The sequence below is a fragment of the Impatiens glandulifera genome, chromosome 7 (genome assembly GCF_907164915.1).
Source record: "Impatiens glandulifera chromosome 7, dImpGla2.1, whole genome shotgun sequence".
Taxonomy (NCBI): Eukaryota; Viridiplantae; Streptophyta; class Magnoliopsida; order Ericales; family Balsaminaceae; genus Impatiens; species Impatiens glandulifera.
In genome coordinates this window covers 31,284,663-31,310,618 of record NC_061868.1, presented here as the reverse complement: position 1 = coordinate 31,310,618, position 25,956 = coordinate 31,284,663, and the positions used below count along the sequence as shown (strand labels likewise).

At 32.4% G+C, this 25,956-nt stretch overlaps 2 protein-coding genes and 1 non-coding gene across 9 annotated transcripts; all 3 read left to right on the top strand.

Moving 5' to 3' along the window:
• The first annotated feature begins 436 nt into the window (after positions 1-436).
• Positions 437-11,327, top strand: LOC124944624. Of its 7 annotated transcripts, none has more exons than XR_007099945.1 (6): positions 437-526; positions 662-945; positions 2,672-3,043; positions 3,182-7,073; positions 7,717-7,862; positions 10,978-11,327. XR_007099945.1 is itself a non-coding variant. In XM_047484924.1 (4 exons), the coding sequence occupies exons 1-3, from the start codon at positions 835-837 to the stop codon at positions 7,028-7,030; spliced, it is 4,332 nt and encodes a 1,443-aa protein (XP_047340880.1). In that variant the 5' UTR covers positions 476-834; the 3' UTR covers positions 7,031-7,073; positions 10,978-11,327. The 7 variants fall into 7 exon arrangements, 1 of the variants encoding a protein (XP_047340880.1); XR_007099946.1 differs by adding an exon at positions 7,296-7,297 and having other exon boundaries at positions 476-945; positions 3,182-7,081; XR_007099948.1 differs by having other exon boundaries at positions 476-945; positions 3,191-7,073.
• LOC124910940 lies at positions 7,229-7,326 on the top strand. Its single transcript, XR_007096541.1, has one exon. It is a non-coding gene; the product is annotated as a U6 spliceosomal RNA (small nuclear RNA).
• Positions 11,328-22,456: 11,129 nt separating the features above from the next.
• LOC124909731 (GRF1-interacting factor 1-like) lies at positions 22,457-24,812 on the top strand. The gene is made up of 4 exons (XM_047450380.1): positions 22,457-22,561; positions 23,835-23,911; positions 24,160-24,244; positions 24,447-24,812. Exons 1-4 carry the CDS (start codon positions 22,511-22,513, stop codon positions 24,810-24,812), a joined length of 579 nt encoding a protein of 192 aa, XP_047306336.1. The 5' UTR covers positions 22,457-22,510.
• Positions 24,813-25,956: the final 1,144 nt, after the last annotated feature.

The following is a 25,956-nucleotide window of genomic DNA, read 5'->3' as shown; positions in this document are numbered from 1 at the left end:
GGAATTCCTCAAGCCTTGATCTCAATCAACGGTCGTCACTTCCAAAGGGAAGTGCTCAAATTATTAGACAAATATCACATTGAGCATCATAAGTCGTCGTTATATCGTCCTCAAACGAAAACAATGGGTTAGAGGCTGCCAACAAAAAACGGCATAATCATTATTAAGAAGATGACTTAGACGTACCAAAATTGACATAAGAAGCTGTCCTACGCTCTCTAGGGATATCGAACAATTATCCCGACGTCAAAAGGAGAGACCCTATTCATGAGATTGAGATTGAGTTCCCTAACAAAGTAATCAACTCTTCAAAAGAGAAGAATTGACAATTAGGGTCGGGTCATTTTCGTATCTGAATAGACCCAGCTCATCTCATGTGAGCTGCCCCGTTCTATTTGCTTAACTGAACCGGGTTTACAAGTTACAACCATTTCAAGAAGCAATCTTGAGAAAGCCCTCACGACAACATTTCCCCACCCTCTCTTCTTTAGTCTCTGAAATTCTTCTCTGTTTCTAGCGTTTCCAGGTACTATTCTATCTCTCTCTAGATCGTCGGATTTCTCATGGATTCCTAATTCTTCTTGCATATATCCTCGGATCTAAACCTTTAAATTTAGTATATGAGTTGGAACTGGTTATCGATTTGGATCGTGGTGGACAGGAGCCCTAGCATTAGAGTACTGCCGGAATAATTCTCTACGAAAGATTGGGTTAGGACATACAAGGGTTGATGAGTTTAGGATGATGGATTTCGCTTTGGGAGGCTATTTATGGCTTTTTGGTGCGAGAAATTGCTGAATTGTGTCGCTTTTGGGTCTGCTGGGCTGGAGGTTGATGGTTATTCGCATGGACAAAGTTAAAATCGTGGAAAATGCAAGGCTTGAAAAGGCGAGGAAGATAGGCACCTGTGATTCTGCGGAGTCTTCAACTGATTGTTTCTCCAAGGTATACTTTATTTGTCTTTCCTTCATTCTGGCGTTGGTTCTTACTTTTTTTTCATTTTGTTCTTAGTTTATGATAGTACATATTTGGACTATTTCTATTGTTATTATAATTCTCTATTGTGTGGGAAGGTGGAAAAGATACATTTCTTTGTTACAAAATCTGTTTAGCAAACTTCTCTACTTTTAAGGTGAAATGTTTTGTAATGACTACTTTATGATTATGCTAATGTTCATGTTTATCCTTGCTGTTTTCTTTGAAGATAATAAATGTTTTCTGGAATTTGCTATGAGATTAACTTGGAATTAGGTGGTTAATGGATTTTTTTTTCTTTTCCTTTTGAAATCATTTGATGAACTGTTATTTTTCTTTTTTGTATGGCTTGCTGTCTTTCCTTTGTAATTGTTGTATTCTGATTTTATTTAATTAACCATCAAAGAACACATCCACATATCGCAAATGTGTTGTCATTGAGGTATGGTCTGCTGTCATTCTCAAATAAAAAGGCATGATCAAAGTGAAAGATGATAATATTAATGTTATGAATTGATGTCAAGAAGATTAACAACCTTATCAATAAAAGTTATGTTGAAGTAACTTGTAACCTTACTAAAGGAAGCGTGTAAGGGTAAAGGAAAAAAATCAAGATCAATAAGATTCAGGATTAACATTGTGATGTTTGACCTCGTAGCACTTTTCTCTGTCTAATATATCCTATCTTGCCCTTTGCCAATTTCCAAGATTTGAGTTATTGTGGTTGAACATATAATGCTAGAAGCTGTAGGAAATTCTCTAGTGCATAAAATTAATGTTGGAGAAAGATATGTATCTGCTACGTTTGAATTTTTCAATAATCCTAGTCATGATTGCATCAGGCAGTATTTAAAGTAACCTTCTTTTCCTTGTAGATTATGAAAACATTTCATGTCATGATTGCATCAGGCATTATTTTACAAGTTTTGCAGTATAATTAGGAGTGCATTTCATATAACTGAAAATTAAGTGTTAAAATGCATAATCCTAAATTTTATGTGCCAGATGAGTTATGTTTCGAAAAAATAAATGTTAGAATAAACCACATGAAAAAATATATATTTGAAGTACTTGATACGTAAGTTGTCTTTTGACGGTTCTTACTAGATTACCGAGTTCAGTCCTTAGCTTAGTGAATTAAGCCAAGCTAGACTTTTTAGCTTGATCTGAGCTAGGTGAATCTATATAATTAAGTAATTTTAAACAACAATTATCAAATTAGCTTATTCAGTAAACACTTAATTTTTTAGATTAAGTAATAGGCTGTGTTGTCAAACACTGCCTTTGCTAATTGATGCATCATTGTCTATGATACACATTTATTCTGGTTCAACAACATGGTGAGTGAATGTTTTTAAAAAGTTGCAGCTCAAATTAAACTCGTTATTTTGATGGTACTATAATACTGAAGGTTATTGGTGTCATTGATCTTACAAAAGCAATGAATTTCTTTAAATTATTCTCATGCCTGTCTTCTTTATTTGGTTGAAAATTTCCAAATTTTGAACTTTAATGAGAATGAAGAGATCCCTTAGGGAGTATCTAAACAAGTCCTTTACAAATTAAATTTAACTTTTCCTCCAGTTTTCTCCAGTAAATTTCTGGTTACACAGGTTGGAAATTATTTTCTTTACAGACATAGAGTTACCTTTTTACTTGATTTTGATTATCTGAGGTCAGGCTCTCTGTATTGTAGGATGGCCGCAAGATCAATGTAGGGGACTGTGCTCTTTTCAAGCCGCCTCAGGATTCTCCACCATTCATTGGAGTTATCCGTTGTTTGACATTCACTAAAGAAAACAATTTGCAGTTGGGTGTGAATTGGCTTTATCGACCTGGTGAAGTGAAGCTTGGCAAGGGTTTCCTTCTGGATGCCGCCCCAAACGAAGTCTTTTATTCTTTTCATAAGGATGAGATCCCTGCTGCATCGTTATTGCATCCATGTAAAGTTGCCTTCCTTCCTAAAGGTGTTGATCTTCCTTCAGGGATATCATCATTTGTTTGTCGTCGAGTTTATGATGTTGCCTACAATCGTTTATGGTGGCTAACAGATAAAGACTATATCGATGTAAGTTTTTTTTTGTTCCCTTATGTTGTATTTATTTCAATTTTTTTGGTGACCTAATCATTTTCTCATAGTTAGTTTTCCTCTGGGTTGATTCATTGCTTATGCTGATCTAGTGAATTGAAAATCTTTGTTGTCTAGGAGCAACAGGAAGAGGTAAACCAGCTTCTACATAAAACACAGATAGAGATGCATGCAAAAATGCAGCCCAGTAGTCGTTCCCCCAAACCACTTACTATCCCGATTTCAGTTTTGCAAGTAAAACCTGGTTCAGATATGCAGGCTTCTCCTGCCACCCCTTCAAATGTTAAGGGTAAGAAAAGAGAACCATCTGATCGGCGTTCAGAACCAATGAAAAGAGAACGCACTTCAAAGACGGAAGATCTTGATCCATGTCAGTTTAGTCCTGAAGGTTTCCTAAAACTGGAGATCTCAAAGATAACAGAAAAAGGTGGGCTTATTGATTTGAAAGGTGTTGGGAGACTTGTAGAACTCATGCAACTTGATAGAGCCGAAAAGAAGGTAGATTTGACTGGCCGTTCACGTCTTGCTTCTGTTGTAGCAGCTACAGATAAGTTTGATTGTCTCAGTGAGTTTGTGCATCTTAAGGGCTTGTCTGTATTGGATGAGTGGTTACAAGATATCCACAAAGGGAAGATTGGTGATGGTAGCCCAAAGGATTCTGATAAATCAGTGGAGGATCTTCTCTTAATATTACTTCGAGCTCTTGATAAGTTACCAGTGAACCTTCAGGCACTGAAGAAGTTTCATGTTGGAAAATCAGTCAATAATCTAAGAACACATAAAAACATGGAGATTCAAAAGAAGGCAAGAGGTTTAGTTGACACTTGGAAGAAGCGTGTTGAGGCTGAAATGAATGCTATTGATTCAAAGTCTACTTCACCTAAGACAGTAGCCAAATCTCTTTCTTCTGCTGGTCCAACTAAAACACCTTTGTTACCTGCAACAGGCAATGCCCTGTCTAGATTAGCAGTTGGGAGCTCTCCTACCCCTTCAGCCACTTTAAGGGAGGAGCGAAATAGCACTTCAAGTCAATCTCACAATAATGATCAATCTTGTTCAAACGACAATGGCAAGGCAATCCTTCCAGTTGGCAAGGAAGATGGGAGTTCTACTGCTGCATCAACTAATGCCAACAGGATAGCTGGTGCTTCTAGGCACAGAAAGTTCATCAATTGTCTCCCTGGTCCTGCTGGATCACACAAAAATTCACTTCCCAAAACTGTGGCTGCAGAAAAAGATGTGTCTAGTGTTGTTGAAAGTAATCACAAATTGACTGTTAAGATCCCTAATAGAGGCTGTAGTCCTGCACACAGTGTCAATGAAGGATCTATTGATGATCCTTCCACCATGAACAGTAGAGCTTCTTCTCCTATCCTCCATGATCTGTCTGACCGTAATTTAAAGGAAAAACCTAGCCTTGTTGGAGCTAGTGCTTCTGATGCTAATGCCGAATCGTGGCAAAGTAATGATTTCAAAGAGGTGCTTGTTGGGTCTGAAGAAGGTGATGCATCACCAGCTGGAATTCCTGAAGCAGGAAATCGTAATACTTGTGATGATGTTGTCAAGAGGTTGGAAATTTCAAAAGCTGCATGTTCAGAAGGTGTCAAGAACTCTGAAGCCACTGCATCTGTATCAGTTGGTGATGAGGTTGGAATGAATTTGCTTGCGAGTGTTGCAGCTGGGGAAGTATTAGCAAAATCTGACTTGATTTCATCTAGTTTTTCCCCTCAGAGATGTGCACCGACAGTTGTGTACTCTTCTTTGGAAAAACTGGATATTATGAATCCTTTGAATGAGAATCTTCTTTCTAAGGTTTCTAGTCATGCTATTCATGATGCAATTGTTGATAGTGAGAAACAGGTTACAGCGAGTACCAATAGTTCCTGGCCTAAAGATGAATCAGATCATCTAGCTAAGCATGCAACTATAGAATCTTCTGGTGGAACTGTTTCATCCAAATCAGAACAGACATATGGAGTAGCTTGCATTGGGGATCTTCAGCAAGGTGGAGAACCATGCAATGAGGTGGATGAAAAATCAGGCGATGTCATGGGTTCCCTTTCTCTTCCTGCTTCCTCTGTCAATCCAGAGACAACATTGAATGGCGTGGAAAGTAAGAATGCGGTGAAGGTGCCAAGAGTTGTAAGCAATCATGATGGAAGACCAAATGGAAGCAGTTCCTTGTTCGCTGATGCTATGGCCAATATCCCTTCCACTAATGGTGTTTTGAATGAAAATGTTGAAGGCCCATCATCAGGTATGTCGTTAGAAAATGGTAACAAAGACTCTGGAAATGAAGGGTTGTATCTTAGTACCCACTCAGATAAGAAGTTGCGCTTAGGCACTACATGTCTTGAAGGCATTGGACAGAGTGATGATACAGATCTTCATCTGAATGATATTGATAATGCAGATGGTGGAAGACCTCATGATACAGAAGGCAAGAATGACATTAGTGTGAGTGGAAAAGGATCTATTGATCAATGTGACAACATTGCCGCAGTTAGTGAAAAGCAGAGTGCTACTGAACTAAAGATGAGTGGGAGGGAAACAATGATTAAAAATGACAGTGTTTGTCAGCATTCTAGTGAAGTCATTCATCAAATTGAACCTGTTGGTGTTCCTGCACAAGAGTCGGAGCCAATTACTAGATCAGATGGTCCAAACGATAATGCAGGCAGAATAGATGGAGGTGCATATCCTATTGGAGGTTTTTCTTTTTCTGCTACCAAGGTGTTGCATTCAAATACGAAAATGAAGTTTGATCTCAATGAAGGCGTTATTGGAGATGATGCAAAGAGTATAGAGGTCACCAACTTGTCAGACCGTGAAGGGCCTCCCCATTCAGTTACGTCGCTTACTTTTTCTGTTTCTCCTGTCAACAGAAGTCTTCCTGCTTCTATTACTGTAGCTTCAGCTGCAAAAGGACCATTTGTATATTCAGATGATCTCTTAAAGAGTAAAGGAGAACCTGGATGGAGAGGGTCAGCTGCCACAAGCGCATTTCGACCTGCTGAACCCAGGAAAGTTCCAGAGACGCCATTTGGTTCAATTAATGACCCTCTTCCTGATCGTACTGCTGATAAACATAGTCGACCTGTGTTGGATATCGATCTTAATGTGGCAGATGAAAGAATCCTTGAAGAGCTTTCTACTCAGAGCTCTGTGGAGGAATTGGTTTCTATATCCAACAAAAACTTGAATTCTGATTTCGCCAATATTGAGCTGATCAGCACCGTATCAGCTCTTTCTTCCAGCAGGCTTGATCTTGATCTTAATGAAGTTGATGAATCTGGTGTTGTGGGGAAATGTCCTGGAAGCAGCATTCGTAGAACCAAGGTTTCTCCCCCAGCCAAATCTTCTTCATCTGTTGGATTTCTAAATTTTAATGTCAAGAGAGACTTTGATTTAAATGACGGACCAATTGCTGATGAACCAAATGATGGAGCATTGTTTTTCAGTCATCATAGAAGGAGCAACATAATATCCCAGCAACCAACTTCAGAATTTAGAGTGGCTAATATGGATGTGCGAAACTCATCATGGTTTTCACCAGGGAATGCTTTCTCATGTGCATCCACTAATTACATGGATCCATCATCTGGAAACAAGATCTTTCCTATTGCTAATTCACAGTTATTCAGTTATCCTTCTGCAGTATCATCCCAGTATCACAGACCTTTTGTTGGTCTTCCAGATGGAAGCAATAGTGCTGTTGTTGACAACATGAAATGGATTAGACAGGGTCTCGATCTTAATTCAGGTCTGGACAGTTTGGCAATTGAGGCCAAGGATGATGCTTCATCTCTCACATCCAGGCAACGATTTGTTGCCAGTCCGCATGCACTAGCAGTAGAGCAAGAAAGGATGTATCAACAGATGACAACTAATGCATTGAAGAGGAAAGATCCTGAAGGAGGATGGGACAATGAGAGCTTTCGGTACAAGCAAGCATCTTGGCAGTAGTGAGGAGATTTGGTTCACATACCCATTTAGTTGCTCAAGCCTGGTGAGAAGGTTAATCTTCCTGAACCCTATTTTTTCACATTAGTCTGGGTATAAAATACTGATAATTTTTATGCTGGTGCTTTTGGTATTAGCTTCTTATTTTATGAATGCAAATCCCTTGGTTTCTGTTCTATATTTTATGGAGTTCATAATCTTGTCTCTTCGGGGAAATATGATAAAATTGGAACGACACATTGAAGATTAGCATGTCCCATGCGTAAAGGAGTTCATAATCTAAAATGTGAATTAGTTTTACTATACTGAAAAATATTTGTGGTTGCTAATAAGAAGTATGACCATGAACAAAGTAGCAGATAGTAATATCAAAACGGCCAGTTAAATATTGACGATTACCAATTAGAATTATTGACTATTCTCATAGCTGCAAAACACTGCCTCTTGGTTGATTAGGGAATTAAAATTTGGCATTATAAAAAGCAAGCTTAATAAGTGTGTGTGTGTTGGTACATACTAAAAAACTGAAAATGGAGAGAAATCAAAGATGAAGATTGTGAGAAGTTGTGATATATCATATGCATTACCTGGCTTTTTTTGCAAAATGAGTTGTCACTTCCAATGGAGTCCGCTGTTTGCAGCATTTAAAAATGAAGATTAACACTAATAGGCATGTGTTGGTTTGATAGGATATCTTTGGAAGTGTACAATAATTGGCGCAGTCGTGAAGTAACCACCAAATAAACCTTTGGAGATGAAGAAGTTGAGGTATTGGTGCTGTAAGAAAGAAATTGGAGTGACACAAACAATAGTCCTTCAATTAATTAAAATAAAGGTAGGGTTCCTTCAATTAATTAAAATAATACAATCAAGTTGCTCACTTCATTTTTTTATTGAGATTCAGAGGATAGTTTGTCAAAACACAATTATAGGGTGTCCCTTCAATGACCTTTGTTTAGTGGACAAATGGATTACCTAAATGCAATAGGAGTGCTGTTTCTGAAAAGTTATATATTTTATATTCACTAATAACCAATTGTAAAATCTTTTGGTTGTAATTCACAAAGAAAATATTCGTTCCATTTCCATGGAAGATGTGATATATTAATGAAAAAATAATATATATCTCAAGTCCAAGATATACAACAAGTATACAGCCATCCTGTCTTAAGTTCTTTAAAGTTAGAAAGGGCTTGTTATAGTAGTTAGTTATTGGGTTGGGGTATTTGTATAAGATTGTTACACATCAGCTAATTGTTAGTACTGGATGACCATGTATGTGCTGTAATAGGGTTATACTCGCATTTGTATGTGTAACATAATATCTTATTCTTACAACATGGCAGTGTTCTAAACGGCGGTAGGCGGTGGCGGAGCAGTAAGTGACTGTCTACTGCCTCGGGTGCCTAGGCGGTGCTTAGGCGGTGCCTAGGCGGTTGAATATAAATATAATAAAGATGTTTTATAATTATCATTTTACCAAAAAGTCAAATTAATATTCTCTAACATAGTAACATTTAACAAAAATAAGTACATAGATGAGCTGAAGAAGAGGTAGATGATCAAAGAGGTGAGGTGAATGAGATAAGAAACGGAAAAGAAGAAGAGAAATGAATTGAAATGTAAAATTTAAATAAATAGTGGGAGATAAAGAGTTTTTTTATTAAATTTATATATATATATATATATATATTAGTATTAGTAATTAATAAAAAATAATTAAATAATCTGACCGCCTCATGTATAGGCGGAGCGGTGTTGGACCGCCTAGGCGCCGCCTAGGCGGCCGCCTCTGCCGCCATTTAGAACACTGCAACATGGTATCAAATATTTAAGTTATGACTTAGGGTCTCCACAATGATGCAATTCCAAACTGGTTTCTTTCTTCCCAGCTTCTAAAATTTTCTAAAATTTCATTGAGGTCTCCTATCAGTCGTATGAAAAAAAAAAACTGTATTCATGTGGTCAAGATTTTATGATCTTTGTGGTAACCTGGATAAAAGCATTGTCTATGTCATAGTACAACCCTATTTATAGTACATACATGATCATCTAGTACCATTAACTCTTTGATATGAGACAATTACACCATCATGAGATTTCAAATTGTGTTCTCCTTTTGGTCTAAATATAGAAGTTACCTTTGAACCATAGGAATTATCTTTCTGTTTCTCATCTGAATGGAATTTCTATAGAGTGCTTCTCTCAAGTCCGCATTGTTCGATCTTTTGCATGATTATGTTATGCCACATCCAAAGTTGATCGGATAAAACGATCGGGAAAGAGATGAAAGAAAGATCAAGAAGGGAATGTGATGTCAAGAGAAGAATAAGTTGCGACCAAGAAGAATAAGATGAGATTTTTTAGAATAACTCAATGTAATAAAACTATTATTTCTCCAAAACGTAATCCTAAAATTTAATACAAGAGGTATTTATAAAGGTAGTCTCTAACTAACTACTATGAAAATACTATTTAATACTAATATGATTTAATTGGTAGAACTTACAACTATAAGAATTTAAGGACTTCTTTATACTATTGGATCAATATAATTTCTATCTGTAACATTCCTTCCCCTTATTAAGACGACGATGTCCTCGTCGTCTAATTCGCGCTAAAGTTCGGAAAGAAGAAATATTTCAAGTCGTCATCCTCATCGCTATGCTTAGGATGGCGATCTTTTCATTCAATGTCTGTGTTTGATTTTGTAGAATTTAAGATAGTGTCGAGTCACTTCTTCAGCTTCGTTAGGAAGCTTCTCTCGTGGTCTTTTCTCTGTAGAATCTACAAGGCCGGAGGTCGTTCTTGAAGACTTTGTTCAGAAAATTTTAGAGGCGAGTCATTTCTTCAGCTTCGTTAGGAAGCTTCTCTCGTGGTCTTTCTCGGTAGAATCTACAAGGGAGTCCGCAGGTCGTTCTTGAATACCTTGTTCAGAAAATTTAAGATAGTGAAGATTCGCTTCTTCAGCTTCGTTAAGAAGTTTTTCTCGTGGTATTTTATCAGTAGAATCTACAATGGAGTCCATAGGTTGTTCTTGAATTCTTTGTTGAGATATAATGTTGTATTTTTGACAACTCGATTCGCCTTCAAGAATTTGTACCACATCTTCTGAATAGTTTTCTTCACCATGTACTGAATAATTTTCTGAATTTTCTTCTATTAGAATTAGTTGATCGAACATTTGTTCATCTGTCAAGGCATCATCATCTTCCAAACATAAACTAAATTGTTTTATCATTTCAATTTAAATAAAATTCCATGTAATCACCATATCAGCATTTAAACGAGCTCTAAAATTGTAAGACCATAACCTGGCCTTATCGCTGAAATACAATCTTGCGATTCGTGGTTAAATGTCGGTTGGTATGTTGTTAACCCTGAAATATTCCTCCGTTGCACATATCCATTCATCTACCTTTTCTCCGTCGAATTCTGGGATGTCAAATTTTATTTTACCTTTGTGCGCAGAATAAGGCATGTATATTGTCTTGTCCATGTTGTATCAAATCTTTGTGCTTCAAGAATTATTCTTGATGGATCTTGCATGAGCAGAATAGTTGTATCAATGCTTGCGGAAAGAGTTGATGAAGAGAAAAATATTTTGTCAATTTTACAAACCACAATTAGAGAATCAACAGCTCTGATAAATCAATCGGAAAAGATATTAAAGAAGGATCAAGATGGGGATGCGATGCCAGGAGAAGAATAAGATGAGAATTTTAATAATACTAACTCAATGTAATTTTTCCAAAACGTAATCCGAAAATTTAATACCAGAGCTATTTGTAAAGAGCTATTTATAAAGGTAGTCTCTATGTAACCATCTATTATATAAGAATTTAAGGACTTCTTTATACTATTAGGATCAATCCTTTTTATCTGTAACAGAGTAATTGGTTTCCCCCTCATGCTTTATTTATTGATTTATTTATTTTTCTTGTCTTCAGCTCTTTGTGTGGCAGAGGCTAACCATTGGAATTCATCCTCTGACTGAATTTTACAAGCTGAAGGGTTGTAAGAGTTGTTTAGTATTTATACAGTTAGTTTCTGACCCTGGTATCTTTTTCATGGATCCAAGCTTCTTTGATCTCTTTCTTCATTGTATATATTATCGAAAGTCAGACATCCATACATGGATTTGCATGATTAACACCAAATAGATGGTGTTCGCACATGTCTATCCCATGAATTACTTACTGTATACTGTGCAGATCGCACCCTATCCCATGTAATTCTTCTTGACACTTGATATTTTCTTTTCGATCACCTCAAAGGAAAAGTACTAATTTTTTTGCTCGACAGTTCATTGTCCTATTATTATTTTATTTTGCATATTTTCTTGGGCAGGTTGCAAACTTTGATTCCATTGCATGGTTATTGTGGTCTTCATCTAGTCTAATCTAATCTTATTAGCTTGATTCTCCAACTTAATATTGCTAATGTACATGCATGCAACAGATTATTGGCTTAGACTATAGTCAAGGTAGCCCAAGTGAAAAATGTTTGGACTTGAGAGGTTTATGTCTCATAGTTTTATTCCCAATGTAAACACCTTCAATGAGTTTCGGTCACTTTGATGCCATATTGTGTTAGCCTGCTCTAGGGAAAAAAAAATAGTTTTAAAAAAAAGTTTTCTTGACAGGATATATTGAAGTATTTTTATGGTAAATTTGTTCTTTTTTTGGTTTCCCTGATATGTTTGGAAAATTTGGATTTTCTTTTCTCTAGTTTGGAGCATTTATTCAGGTCTGGTTAGTAAGTATTCCTTTCTTAAAAAAAAGGAAATAAGTGAGATTTTTTGCCTTATGTTTTGGTTAGAGATTGGGCAATTACTACACCAAATATATGTGTTTGCACATGTCTATCTCATGAATTACTTACTGTATACTGTGCAGATGATACCCTATCCTATGTGGTTCTTCTTCACACTTGAGAGTTTCTTCTATTTTTCTATCACCTAAAAGGAAAAGTACCATTTTATTTGGGTATTGAATATTTTTTTTATCTCAATTTCATCACTTAGAATTTATAGTGAAATTAATCAGAAGTCATTTAAAACTTAATTTATTTATTTTTACTAAAAACAATTGACCATCTTTATATCAAGACCAATTAATATTTTTTAACCCACACTACCTAACAACCTCCTAATCTCACTTGTCATTGAATAATAAATTTCCATTTCCATTTAACTTTTTAAAAGATTAATTTAGTTAATCTTCCACTATAAAAATTAGTATTTTTTTAATTCAAAACTGATGTTTATCATAGAACAATGGAAGATAATGTTGTAAATTTCTTTTTAGGGCAAGCAATTTGTTGATTCTCAATAAGAGATTATATTGGTAGAAAAAAAATGTGTGACTGTGGAATAGCTAATTAATTCAAGTTATGGAGAAAATAATAATAATAATAATTTGAAGAGTATAATATTGAAATCATTATAAGTGGCTAATTTATGAACCTTCATTTTTGACTATCTGAAAGTTTTGATAGGAAACAAGTATGAAAGAACTAGTTTGTTGGGAATATTTTCTAACTAATCAATCAAATAACTGAGAAATATAACAGTAAGAAACCACAATGAGTAAAACAACACGAAAATTGATATCGATGTTCGGCCCAAAAAATAGTCTATGTCTCCGTCAAGCTCGGTTAGGAATTCAATTCCACTATCACAATCAAACGTTTCAATTACACCCTTGTTCTATATATTTATCACTCACATATATAAAATCTCTCAATATCTTGTGTGAATTACTTATCTATATATAAGTAGTTTGTCCTAACTAACCTAACAAACTTAAGTCTTGAACACTTCATTTAATTGAACCTATTTAATTGGGTCTGTCCTATCAACAATCTTCACATTGGGTTGAAGGGTCATTCTTTTGTTCTAGTGAAATTGAATATTGCTCGAAGTCTTCATTGCACTATGTCTCTTAAACTCTAAGAAAATCTGAATAATGTTTGAATTACTTAGAGGTAATAGCTTGGTTCCAACATCAGCTAGGTTATTTTCTGTTTCAACCTTGCTGATTGAAATCACCCATTGTGCTATCTTCTCTCGAATGAAATGATACTTGATATCAATGTGTTTTGTTCTGTCATGGAACACAGGATTTCGGCACAAGTGTAGTGCACTTTGGCTATCTGTGAACATTGTTGCAGGTCCTTTGAACATTTTCAGTTCTTGTAGCACACCTTAAAGCTACATTGCTTCCTTTACAGCTTTAGTTGCTGCGATATATTCGACTTCTGTTGTTGATAAAGCCACTATAGATTACAACTGACTCTTCCAATTGATGCAATTATCATTCACCAAAAGATAGAAAGTTAAAGTGGATTTCCTTGAGTCTTTATCTCCTGCATAGTCTGAGTTCACGTAACCAATTATACTAACCTCTGCACCACTTCTTTTCTTGTAACATATTCCCACATTAGTAGTTGAGTCTATGTATCCTAGTAACCACTTCATTGCGAGCCAATGTTCACGGTCTGGACTCGCCATAAATCTGCTCAAGACACTAATCCCATGTGTTAAATCTGGCCTGGTACAGACCATTGAGTACATCACAGACTCAGCTGCACTTGAATACGTAACATTTTCCATTTAAGTCTGATTTGACCTAGTTTTTGCCGAGTTCACAAACGACATCAGATACTAATTCGTGATCGGCAACTTTGATGGCTTGGCTCCTCGAATTTCGAACTTGTCAATCACCTTCTCGAGATAGTCTTGCTGGTTGAGAGTCAATACACCATTCTTCTTGTCTCTGCTAATCTTTATCACAAGAATCTTAGCAGCTTTTCCTAAGTCCTTAATATCGAACTCGGAACTTAGAACAGTCTTCAACTTCTTCACACTTGAAACTTTTTTGATGATTAGTAACATATCATCTACATATAGTAGCATATCATCTACATATAGTAGAAGATAATTAGCTTCAAGTATACTATTTCATCTGAAATATAAACAAGTATTATATATGCTCCTCATACAGCTTTGTTGAGTAATAAACGCATCAAACCTTAGGTACCACTGCTTTGGTGATTGTTTGAGTCCATACAACGACTTCTTAAGCAGACATACCATGTTCTTCTCTTGCTGAACTTTGAACCATTTGGGCTGCTCCATTAACATTCATCTGTTATAGCTCAAGATCGAACTGAGTTACCAGCGAGAGCATGATCCGAAAGGTTTTGTACTTGACAACTGGTGAGAAGATCTCATTATAGTCCACTTTTTCTTTTTAAGAGCCTTAACAACTAATCTTGCTTTGTACTTGACCCCTTCCTGAATCGAAATAACTTCTTTGATCTTATATTCACTTGCATTTGATCACATATTGCTTGACAGGCCTCGGAACAATCTCCCAAGTTGAATTCCTATAAAGAGAATTAATTTCTTCTTTCATAGCTTCCATCCACTTGGATCTATCACTAGAACTCAAAACCTCTTTGTAATCTTCCGACTTAATTTTTTCTAACTCAACTGCTTTTATAAACGCATATGCCAATATATTGGTATAAGTTGAGAACACGTACCTCTTGATGGGTTTTGATTTCCTCATTTCTCTGTCCTTTGCGAGTTGATAACTAGCTTTCACTAAGCTATAACTTCCTCGTCTTGTGCCGCAATAGGTTCAACATTTGTACCAGTAAACTCCTCATTATTATCAGCATCCATTTTAGTGTCTTGATCTAAAACCAGTGACTCCACCTGACCATGATTCCATGTATTACTCTCTATTTGACCAATACCATTGACTTCCTAAAACATTAATGGAATTGAATATGCATTTGTTCTCTTCTCGCTTATACCTGAGTTACCGTGATTAGTTCTAGATTGATTTTGAGAGACACATAAACTTCTCTTCATTGAATACTACGTCTCTACTGATTATGGTTATAAAACCACCAGACTGTCTCAACCACAACCTATAACCTTTCACTCCTTGAGGATAACCAATGAACACACACTTAACATTTCTTGGCTCTAACTTGCCTTCTTTTTGATGAGCAAAGGATGTGCATCGAAATGGTCTAAGATGAGACATATCCGAAGGCTTACTAGTCCACATGTCTTTAGGATTTTGAACTCAATTGTTGTCGATGGACATCGATTCACCAAATATGTTGTTGTCATTACAGCTTCACCCTAGAAGGACTTGGACAAACCTGCCCCAAAAAGTATGCACCGAGACTTATCCATCAATGTTCGATTCATGCGCTTAGCAACTCCGTTTTGCTGGGGAGTCGAATGCGGACGGAACACCTAGGTTTCCGCGCTTTGGCCCAAAATGACGTCGTTTCGCCTGGTTTTCCTTCTTCCTCACGACGATAAATAGGATAAGAAAAGATTTTATCTTTGATTTTTCAAAAATGGAACTTTGTCGTTTCTCTAACATTTGACTCCATTCAAAAGGTGAAATGATCATCATACTCCGGTGTTCATTTTCTTTACACTTTGAGGTAACATCATTGCCTATACGGGCAACTAGTCGAAGATTAAACAAAATACATTAATGGTCTTTTGACTAAATCAAGGTCACTTGGTCGATCAACTGACCTTAGGAGGCTATAAATAGCCTCCTCTGGGCAAACCGAAAGCAAGAGATCCACTTCCAAGTCCTCAATCGATCTAGAACAAAATTCGTCATTGAATATCTTCAAGTTTTTCTGATATTTTGAAAATTTTGTGTAAAGATCGGATCCAAGCATTTAGGAAACTTCTAAAAAAGTTAATGAGTGTTCTCAAACTCATAGTAAGCTTCCAATCATATTGTAATTTCTAATTGATTATCTAATTTCTTGATTGGAAAACGGTCTAAGATTATTTATAAGTTTTCTATTGAAACAAAACATAACCAATCTACCTAAAGAAGAAATACCCAAATTTGATTTTGAAATTTTTCAAAATAGAGTTTCTGCAAAAACTTTCATAACAGGTTTCTAAAGATGTTAGGAATATATATTCAAACAATTCCATGTCATCTCCATCATGTTTGATCAAAAACTAATAGTTTTAAAGAAAAATAAAAAAAAATCAGTTTTTAAATTGGTTAAAACGAACAACTAGTGTTCATGTTTTGATTTCATTCAACCAAATGAAGCATAAGGAAGTTATTAACAAACTCCTTACGCTTCATTAAACCTTAAAACTCAAAAACACGTTTTTTGTATCAAAACTATTTGGGTTGAATGGGGCATCATCTCGGTCGAATGATACATCATGATGATGTTATAAATAATATTTAGGACTAGACGAAACTTCTCATGCACTTAGATCAAAGGATCAAGGTCCCAATCGAAAACATAAAACCTACAATTTGATGTTCTTGACGTCTGACCGTGGGCTCGACCAGGATTTTATTTAGGACTAAGAAAATTGAACCCTCCCTTACACCGGACCGAGAGCCCCTCACACAGAACCGAGAGCTCCTCGCACCTAGGACCGAGAACTCCCGCATTAAATTAAGAGCCTCCCACCCAAGACCAAGAGCTCCTCACACCTATGACCAAGAAATCCCGCATCCGATTGAGAGCCTCACGTCTAGGATTAAGAGCCTCTCGCATCTGACCGAGAGCCTCCCACATCCGACCGAGAGCCTCCCGCATAGGACCGAGAGCCTCACACGCCTTGACTGAGAGTTCTTGCACCTCGGTTGAGGGACCTTCACCCATGATCGAGGGTTTTCAGCTCGAGATCAAGGAAAATTGCACCCAAGACTGAGAGGACTGGTCTTAGAGACTATTTGGTTAAAATTTAAAATTTCCAAAATTAATTTTTATTTTAAAACCCTAAAAGAAACTATTGTCAAATATACGTTTGTAAACGTATAATTTTTATTGATTTTAAATTAAAAATTAATCGACGACTCTTCTATTAAAGGAATAATATTTCAAATTAATTAATTTAAAAATACATATTTCTTTAATCAAATTATAAGTTGATTATTTTAAATTTAAAAGATTGTCCAAATTTGATAAAAAAATATTTATTGTAGTAATTAATTTCAAAATGTTGAGACATATTTCTATAAATGTTTTTAAATAATATTTTATTAAAAAGATGCTCGACACACAAACAAATATTAAAATTCTTGAACCTCGAGTTTTTTTCTAGACAAGGGTTTTTCAGAGGTTACACATGTGAATAGTTTATTAACATTCACGTAAAATCAAACTTATCATTATACTATCTCAATCGTTTATACATGATCACCCTAAATATGACTTGTTATTAAATCACTTGAATAGTTTATCAACATTTACGTCAAATTGAACATATTTACTTATAGTACTATCAATCATGATCACTCCAAAATATTATTTGTTAATAATATATGTGAATAATATATGGATATTCATATTACGTCAAGTCTTGTCTATTGACATTAACTAAGACCATTTATATATGATTGTTCTAAAAAAATTAACCAATTAAATACTATTGGTTGAAAGTTCTAAAATATTATTTGACATAAATAATCTGATGATATTCACGTTAAATCAATATAAAAAGTCTCTCTCGACAATATATGTGATCATTCATGCAAAATCATTTTAAAAGTTTCTGTATATTGTATATTGACTTGTACAAATACTTTGTTAAAATTCATAAACAAGATAAAGTAAAACAACCTAGGTCAAGAATTAATTCTTGTTAGGATGATTATCAAAACATAAAAGATTGATAATTATGAATAATTGCATGGAGACACCAACATTCACTATGAATCTCCAGGTTCTATCATTCTATTACTCACATAACAGAACTATGAATTTGGTAAGAAAATACAATGTCCATATATCAAAACTCAAACTCATATTTTCAAAAAAAACTAGTTTGTTTTTTTTTAAACTCGGTTCGAAAAAGACATTTTGTAAACGATAAATCTTGACTATCCAAATTTTAAATAATTATTTTTGAATAAATAAATTAAAAATAATTAAGTTAAGGCCAAAACAAAATAATTAAATAGGATAACTATTGTGATAATTAAGTCAAATTAATTAAAATTAAGTTATGACCAAAATAAATAGTTTGAGATATGTGTTGTATTCATTTTATTTCAAATTAGTTTTAAGAGGACTCAAATAAATTAAATAAATAAGTTGGTTAATATTGTATCCATTTAAATCACAAATTAATTATTTATAAAACCACGAATTATACAAATAAATAGACAAAATAAATGTTTATGTGTATTAAAATAATTGTGTAAATTTTGTAAAATAAAATAAAACAAATTTAGTGAAGAAAAACCGATTTCAAATAAGCTCAAAAGCTGGAAAAGAGGTATAATCTAGTGTAGTCGAAACTAGAAGAAGTAGATGTAGTAGACCACACAACCATCCGATGCAGCGTTGACCTCCATTCAACGGACGAATACCAACCGCGTCACCTACTACGACGAAATTCAATCGTTATTGCGTAGCACCAGATCAGTTAATGCCCGAGGCAACTCCATTAGTCAAAATGCAAAGGAGACGTTGTACGTTGACAAAACGCGGATAGAAAATTGAACGTCGAGTCTGCGACCTCGGATCGGCTTCTTCCTTGCGACGAATAGATAAATATCGATCGAAACTTTTGATTTTTTAAAATTGAAACTCCATTGATACGCCAACAAACAAATTGATTCAAATCTTGAAATGATCACCCTAGTCTGGTGGTCATTTCACCAATAGTCATAAGCTCAATCATGACCTCAAAGGATAAGAACAATCTAATGAAGACAAAAGTCATTAATGACATTTTGTCTCAAATTCGATTTACTTGTTCCTCCAACTGACATTGGTTGCCTATAAATAGGCATCCCTGTCCAAGACGAAGGCAATGATTAAAATCTCAAGCCTCGAATCCAACTATTACAAAATCGCCATAGAAATATTTTTAAAATTGTTATGTAAGACTCTAAAGCTTGGATTTGGATCATCATAAGCTTCCTAAAGTGTTCAAGAGTATTATCCAAATTCTTTTACTTTCATTAATAATTCCCGACATTAATCGCAAGTTGCATTTAAATATTATTTTATAATTTTAAATGCAAGAAAAATCAATACATGTCTAAAATTTTAAAAATAATTAGTTAAATAAAACATAAAAAACTAAATTTCCATTGAAATAAACAAAATTTTATGACGTAAAGACAATTATTTAACAGACACATAAGATATAACGCAAAAGCCTTTTTCAAGGGTAATCAAACATCAAACCCAAAAGAATATCTAATAAATTACGTTTATATACGCATACAATTCATTTTATTGAAACTAAAATCAATTGGTGACTCTATAGTCAAATAAACCGTCTTCTAAATTAATTATTTTTTATTAATTTGAAATAAATATATTTTTTAATCAAATTACAATTTGATTATTTTAAATATAAGATTGTTTAAAAAATAATTAGTTTTATAATTAGTTTTAAAAAATAAAAATGCATTTTTTTACAAATATTTTAAATATTTCCAATACACAGTTAGAAACATAAAAATTTAGAACACTCCCCGGAGGGATTTATGGATGTTACAAACATCTAATTTTATTATTATGAAAATACTAAATAAAAATAGATAGGTGTTTTAAGTAGAAACCACTTTTATCTCTTATACTTGAGCTTAGTGACATTATCCTCCCATATTAAAAATAATTTAAAATATGATATTTGTTATAATTTTATTATCAATGCTCTTATTTTATGTTAAAATTTAAACTTATCCATTTATAGATAAATCTGACCATATATTTATTTTTTAATAGTATAATATAATATATTTATATAAAAAGTAGAAATATGTATGAATTAAATTTATATTTTTTTAATAAAGTGAATTAAGAATAAAGAAATTGAGAAAAAAAGTTTTAAAATACATACATAAAAAAGTTTAAACTATAAATAAATATAAACTTATTTATTTTATATATAAATGTATAAAAATAGGTCAGTATAAAAAAATTACTTATTTTGTAATTTGATATAAAATAAAATATATTTGATTCTAAAATAATTTTTTATTATTTTAACTTTTATTATATATATATATATATATATATTATAATAGGAAGAACCAGATTTAATAAAAAAAATTGTGACATCTTCTCTTTAAACCGACTATTATACTAAGCTACTTTAGTAGATTTTTTATTTTTTTATTTTTATTTTTATTATATAATATAATATAATATATTTTATTTATATTAATCCAAAAAATAAATAAGTAATAAGAATTAAATGTTTTATTTTATTTAACATATTGAAAGTTTATTTGTAATTATAAATATTAAATATTTTGAATTTTTTTATTTTGTTTATATTTTTATATTTATTTTTTGTTTAAATATTTTTTTAACTACTTTACATAATTATATTTTGTAGATAAATATAATATAATATTTTAATATTTTTTTTTAAATGAAAATCAATACAACTATAGGCTTAATTTTTTATTTTTTATTATAAATTAATGTGATTTATCATATATAAAAAGAAAGTATACGATATTGCTTATCATTAGAATATAAACTATTTCATTCTAAACGAGTCTTGAGTGATTAAGGAATAATGTTATCCGAATAAAAACATGAACATTCTGGTTTAATTTTTGTTTGGAATAAAATTCTCTTTTTTATCAAACTAACATCTCTGTGAGATATTGTACTGTCACCCACACGTTCACCAAACTTGTTCCCCAGACTTATTGTGCAACGTGTGAGAGAAAGAGAAGTCGGTGTAAAGTAAAAAGGATGGCACCCATTTGGACTTACATTCCTGATTTCTAAACTCTGTTTGGACTTACATTCCTGATTTCCAAACTCATGTTTGGACCTACATTCCTGATTTCTAAACCCTGTTTGACCTAAAACATTCCTGATTTCTAACTCTGTTCAGTTAGAAAATCTAGGTAGATATAGCAAACAATTTGCATTTGGTGACAGAGACAGAGAAATATATATTTTGTCTAACCTAATAGATATTTATAACACTTCGTATTTAATAAAAATATTATATATATATATATATATATATATTTAATTTTATCTTATCAAATACATTTATATTTATAATATATATATAATTATATATTGAGAAAATAAATAAATAAATAAAATAATTATTTTAAAACTATTTAATTATATATGATTTAAATATTGGGTCTAATTCAATTTAAATTATTTAAATATTTTAACAAATTCTCGGCTCCAATCATTTCTCTTTATTTATATATATATATATATATATATATTTATAAAAACAAATTATAATCTCTCAAAATTATTATCAATTATTATTTTATTCTTTTTTTACCGTTTATTTAAATAACTCAAATACAAACAAATCCTTAATTTTAGAAATATTCACTTGATTACTAGAATTTTTTACATATTAATTACAAAAATTAAAAATATTATATTTATTATGATTTTATTATCAATACTCTTATTTTATTTTTTTAATATAAACTTATTATTTAAAGATAAATTTTATAATTTATTTTATTTATATAATATATTTATATAAAAGTAAAAAATAAGTATGAAAATAATGTGATTTAAGAAAGAAAAATGTGAGGAAAAAGTGTAAAAATACATAAATAAAAAAAGTTTAAACTATAAATAAATTTAAATTTATTTATTTTTTATATAAATGTGTAAAAATACATCAATACAAATAATTATTTATTCTATAATTAGATATTATTCTATAATTAGATATAAAATTACTTTATTTGATTCTAAAATAATTTTTTTATATGTGCAATAAATTTAATTTATATTACCCTAAAACAAAAAAAAATAATTAGTTTTAAATTTTACATATTTAAAGTTTGTTTTTAATTTATAAATATTAAATATTAAAATTAATGTATTCATATTTTTATATTTATTTTTATTAAAAAAATTAAATTATTTATATAATTGTGTTTTTTTTAAAATATTATTTTAAATTATATGATTTTTCATTTGTGAAACGGACATATACAATTCAAATTACCAGTAAAATAAACTCTTAGTTTAGAACTAAGAAGAGTGATTAAGGATTATGGTTAACCGCGCTTACGTATACAATACTAGTTGCCTTTAGAATAAACTGTTCCTCGTTCTGTAAGAGTTTTGAGTGATTAAGGAAAATAAGGTTAACAGAATAAAAGCTTAAACATTTTTGTTGTAATTCTTGTTTTGAATAAATTTTTTTTTTTTTTTTATCAAACTTACATACCCGTGAAAGCATCTGAAATTCTGAACATCTGTTGCTCTCATTGTCACACATGTCTTCGTTATTGTGTATCTTGTGAGTGAGAGAAAGAGAGAAGCGGTTTAAAGCAAAAAGGTGGGCATTCTTGGTTTCTCAGCTAGGTTGAGTTAGTAAACCTTGGTATATAGAGAAAGCAATCAGCTTGTGGGTTTACAGAAAGAGAGAGAAATACATCAAAAGCAAAGCAAAGCAAAGCGGAGCTTCTGAGGCATCACATGATGGCAGATTACTATCCAGCCAACGCCACCACAGATCATATTCAGCAGGTCTATCTCTCTTCTCTTTACTGCCTTTTCATCTTCAATCTCTTGGGTCATGGCTTTACACTCCTTTTTTATGTCTGTTGTCATACTTTTTCTAGTTTTTATCAATTTCTCTTGTTTGGTGGGGTTGCAGTATAACTTTTCTTCAACAGGGTTTATTACTGTTCTTTGTTGACTAGTGGATGTTTTGAAGGGATTTTAACAAATGGATGTTGATGTTCCTCTGTCTTAGGTTTTTCATTTTGGGTTTGTTAAAGGGTTACCAAAATTGATGATGACATCTTTCATTGTGGGGTTTGAAAAGTGCTTTTTGGTATATCATTTGTTTATTGTTTGTTTAGATTCGGCTATTCAATAATATCTCTTTGAGAGTGATTTCTGTTCTTTTCATGTTTTAGAAATTTAGGTAATCTTTATTAGGGTTTGGTTTGTGAAGAATATATTTTGTCAATACTAGTACCGGATTTATGGGGCTAGTAGTTTGTTTAATATTGTCTTACCCCTTGTTGATGTTTGCATTTCACTTTGAATTTGGGGATCCATAAGTTAGAATGAGTTACAGTTTTATAATCATGGACCACTTATCAATGAGTATATTTCATCATTAAAATAAACTTCAATATGGTAGGGTATCTATAGATGCTCTTATGCTCTCCTTCCTTTGATTTTTTTTAGTACAGATCTTCTTTCTTTTTTATTTAACAAATCTTCTTGTTTGTATGGAGATTCCATAGTTGATTTAGCTTATGTTTCCGGGATTGTTGTAATCCGAGTGAGAGATGAAAAGGGTGAAGGTGGAAACAAGAGAGAATATGGGAAAATGGAGGTTTTGGTTCTCAAACAAACTATAACCTAGATGTCCTAGTTTTTATGTGGGAAAATGGAGTTTACATATCATATATGTTTTATTTTGATGCGAAAAATAGCTTTTTCCGGTTTGAATCGCATTGATTTGTGACATAGATTGAGTTGAAGTCAGTTTCTTGATATTGAAGTGCCATCTTCATATCTGCTCTATTCAAAGATAAAAACTGTTGTTTTATTTTACCTGTGTTTGTCTATAGCTTGAACTGAAATTCAGTCCATTTTGTCTCGACTTTTCTTTGTTCATTGTATGCACAAATGAGATCTTCTGTTGGGATCTTGTCTCTATTTAAGGCCAATAATATGTTGTTTGTGTTTTGGAGTAATAACCATATGATATGTAAGTATCGAGATAAGACCTGTAAATGTGCTTTTCTTTGTTGCTTATATTAACCCATTTCTCAATGTGCAGTACTTGGACGAGAACAAGGCGTTGATTCTTAAGATCGTTGAATGCCAGAATTTGGGAAAACCAAATGAATGTGCAGAGTAAGAATGACAGTCTTCTCTCCAGTATCTTGTTTAGTAACTAGAGTAAAAAACACAAATGTTTGCTTAAAGATACGTATCATATTTAGTGGCACGAACCAAAAAATCTTCGGAATTTTCTATCCTTTGCATATTTCACACATATTTGGCCCGATTTGGTACTCTGGTATTGTTCGAGTAGTGTTAAGTTATATAAAACACTACACTAGATATTTTTCCTTATATTTTGTGGGGATGTGTTTTGACAGGTACCAAGCGAGATTCCAGAAAAATCTTATGTATCTTGCTTCAGTTGCGGATTCTCATCCTCACCCTCCAGGCTTTCATTCTCACGTAAGTGGTTAATCTAACTTGTTTGATTGAGTATAAAGGAAACCTTTCCAAGCCAATATGAAATTGATACATTGGAAGAAAATATATTTAAACAAATAATATTGTAATGATTTTGCATATTTTTAAGAGCTCAATAATTTCAGTGAATAATTGTATAGTATAAAAACTGAAAAACACCACCTAATTAAATATACTCCTACAGTTTCGTCCTGGTGGGATCTTCCATCGTGGAGCTCAGCAGAAGCAGCAGCATATGAATGCAGAATCGCTAATGGCTGCTCGATCCTCAATGCTCCACAGCCAGCAACAGCTATCAGCACTGCACCAGCATCAAGCCTTGCATGGTCAGCTCGGTATGAGCTCAGTTGGGAACACTGATCTCCACATGCTGCCAACCGAGGCTAACAGCTCTGGAACTCCTGATTCATGTCGGGCTGGGGAAAGTCGGGGAATAACTGTGGAGATGAGACTCAACATTGTCTCTGATGAAAGGCGAAGAGAAATTGAAATTGCAGAGGCTCTTTACATGAAATCTGGGGAAGATGATGATGATGATGACTCATCATAAACTTGCTATGTTTTCTTCAACTTTTTGGAGAATGTTGGGTTCAGGAGCTGTTACTTGGTTGAATGTGTTGGCAAAAAAAGAAGGTAATTTTGAATGTTTTAAGTTTATGAATTTCTTTGTTTAAGTACTAATTTTGGCTTGATGATGACTTTGTTTTCTTTTCTTTTCTTGAAATGTTGGTTTTTGCATGTGTGAACTTTGCTCTCTAATCATAATACTGTGGTTTGTTTTTTTTTTGTTACTGTGCTATTTTATAAAATCTAGTTTGGATTAGAGTTATCTAGACCCAGCATCTTCTTTTTGGATTATTTAAAAAATCAGGTTTTTTTATTAAAAAATTTGAAGAGATTTTAATTAGGTTAATTGAAGATTTTTGTTTTGTTTGAATGCCATATTAAAAGTTTCAACCAAAATTTAGAGTAATTAATAGAGTTAAATAAATGTATGTTCTAAAATTTTAGTAGTCAAAACAACTCTTTTAGTTCTATCATCATGATTCTACAATAATTATGATGATTAAATTTGCTGGTCTAATTACATATTAGTAGGTTTCTCTAATATATTTTAACAAAAAAAAATCTTTTGGACGTAAGAATTTTTTTAAATTTATCTAGACTTAAGTACCAATTAAAGTTATTAGTTGTGTTTTTTTTTTCTTTTCTTAAATACATATCATATCTCATCCTCCTATTTCCTCTAAAATTCAACTTATGTTATATTAAATTATTTTTACAATATATTTTCAATTTCATAATTAAAATATGAATAAATCATCCATGAAAATTATTTTAATTTTATATTTATAAATTATTAAAATTTTAAATATTATTTCATTAAATATTTTAATAAGTTATTAATAACAGGTCACTCCACTAATTATAATTCAATAAAAAAAGTGACAAATTAATTATTTAATTTAAATTTATTATTTTTTTTATTAATTAATTTTCAATTATTTTCTTGTTAATTAATTTGACAGTTATATAAATTATCAAAAATTATAATTATATATATATATATATATATATATATATATTATAGTTATTAAAATAATAAAGCTACATATGTCCAAATCAGTTTTGTTTACCTTTATTTTATTATTGGGTACTAATTCATTTTAATTATTAAGCTTAAATCTATTTTA

Bases quoted from the DNA above. Each gene is read 5' to 3' on its own strand.
- LOC124944624 (XM_047484924.1), top strand. From the start codon at position 835: ATGGTTATTCGCATGGACAAAGTTAAAATCGTGGAAAATGCAAGGCTT. The intron at 946-2,671 runs GTATACTTTATT...TCTGTATTGTAG, and splicing joins CAACTGATTGTTTCTCCAAG to GATGGCCGCAAGATCAATGT. The intron at 3,044-3,181 runs GTAAGTTTTTTT...TTTGTTGTCTAG, and splicing joins CAGATAAAGACTATATCGAT to GAGCAACAGGAAGAGGTAAA.
- LOC124909731 (XM_047450380.1), top strand. From the start codon at position 22,511: ATGATGGCAGATTACTATCCAGCCAACGCCACCACAGATCATATTCAG. The intron at 22,562-23,834 runs GTCTATCTCTCT...CTCAATGTGCAG, and splicing joins CCACAGATCATATTCAGCAG to TACTTGGACGAGAACAAGGC. The intron at 23,912-24,159 runs GTAAGAATGACA...GTGTTTTGACAG, and splicing joins AAACCAAATGAATGTGCAGA to GTACCAAGCGAGATTCCAGA.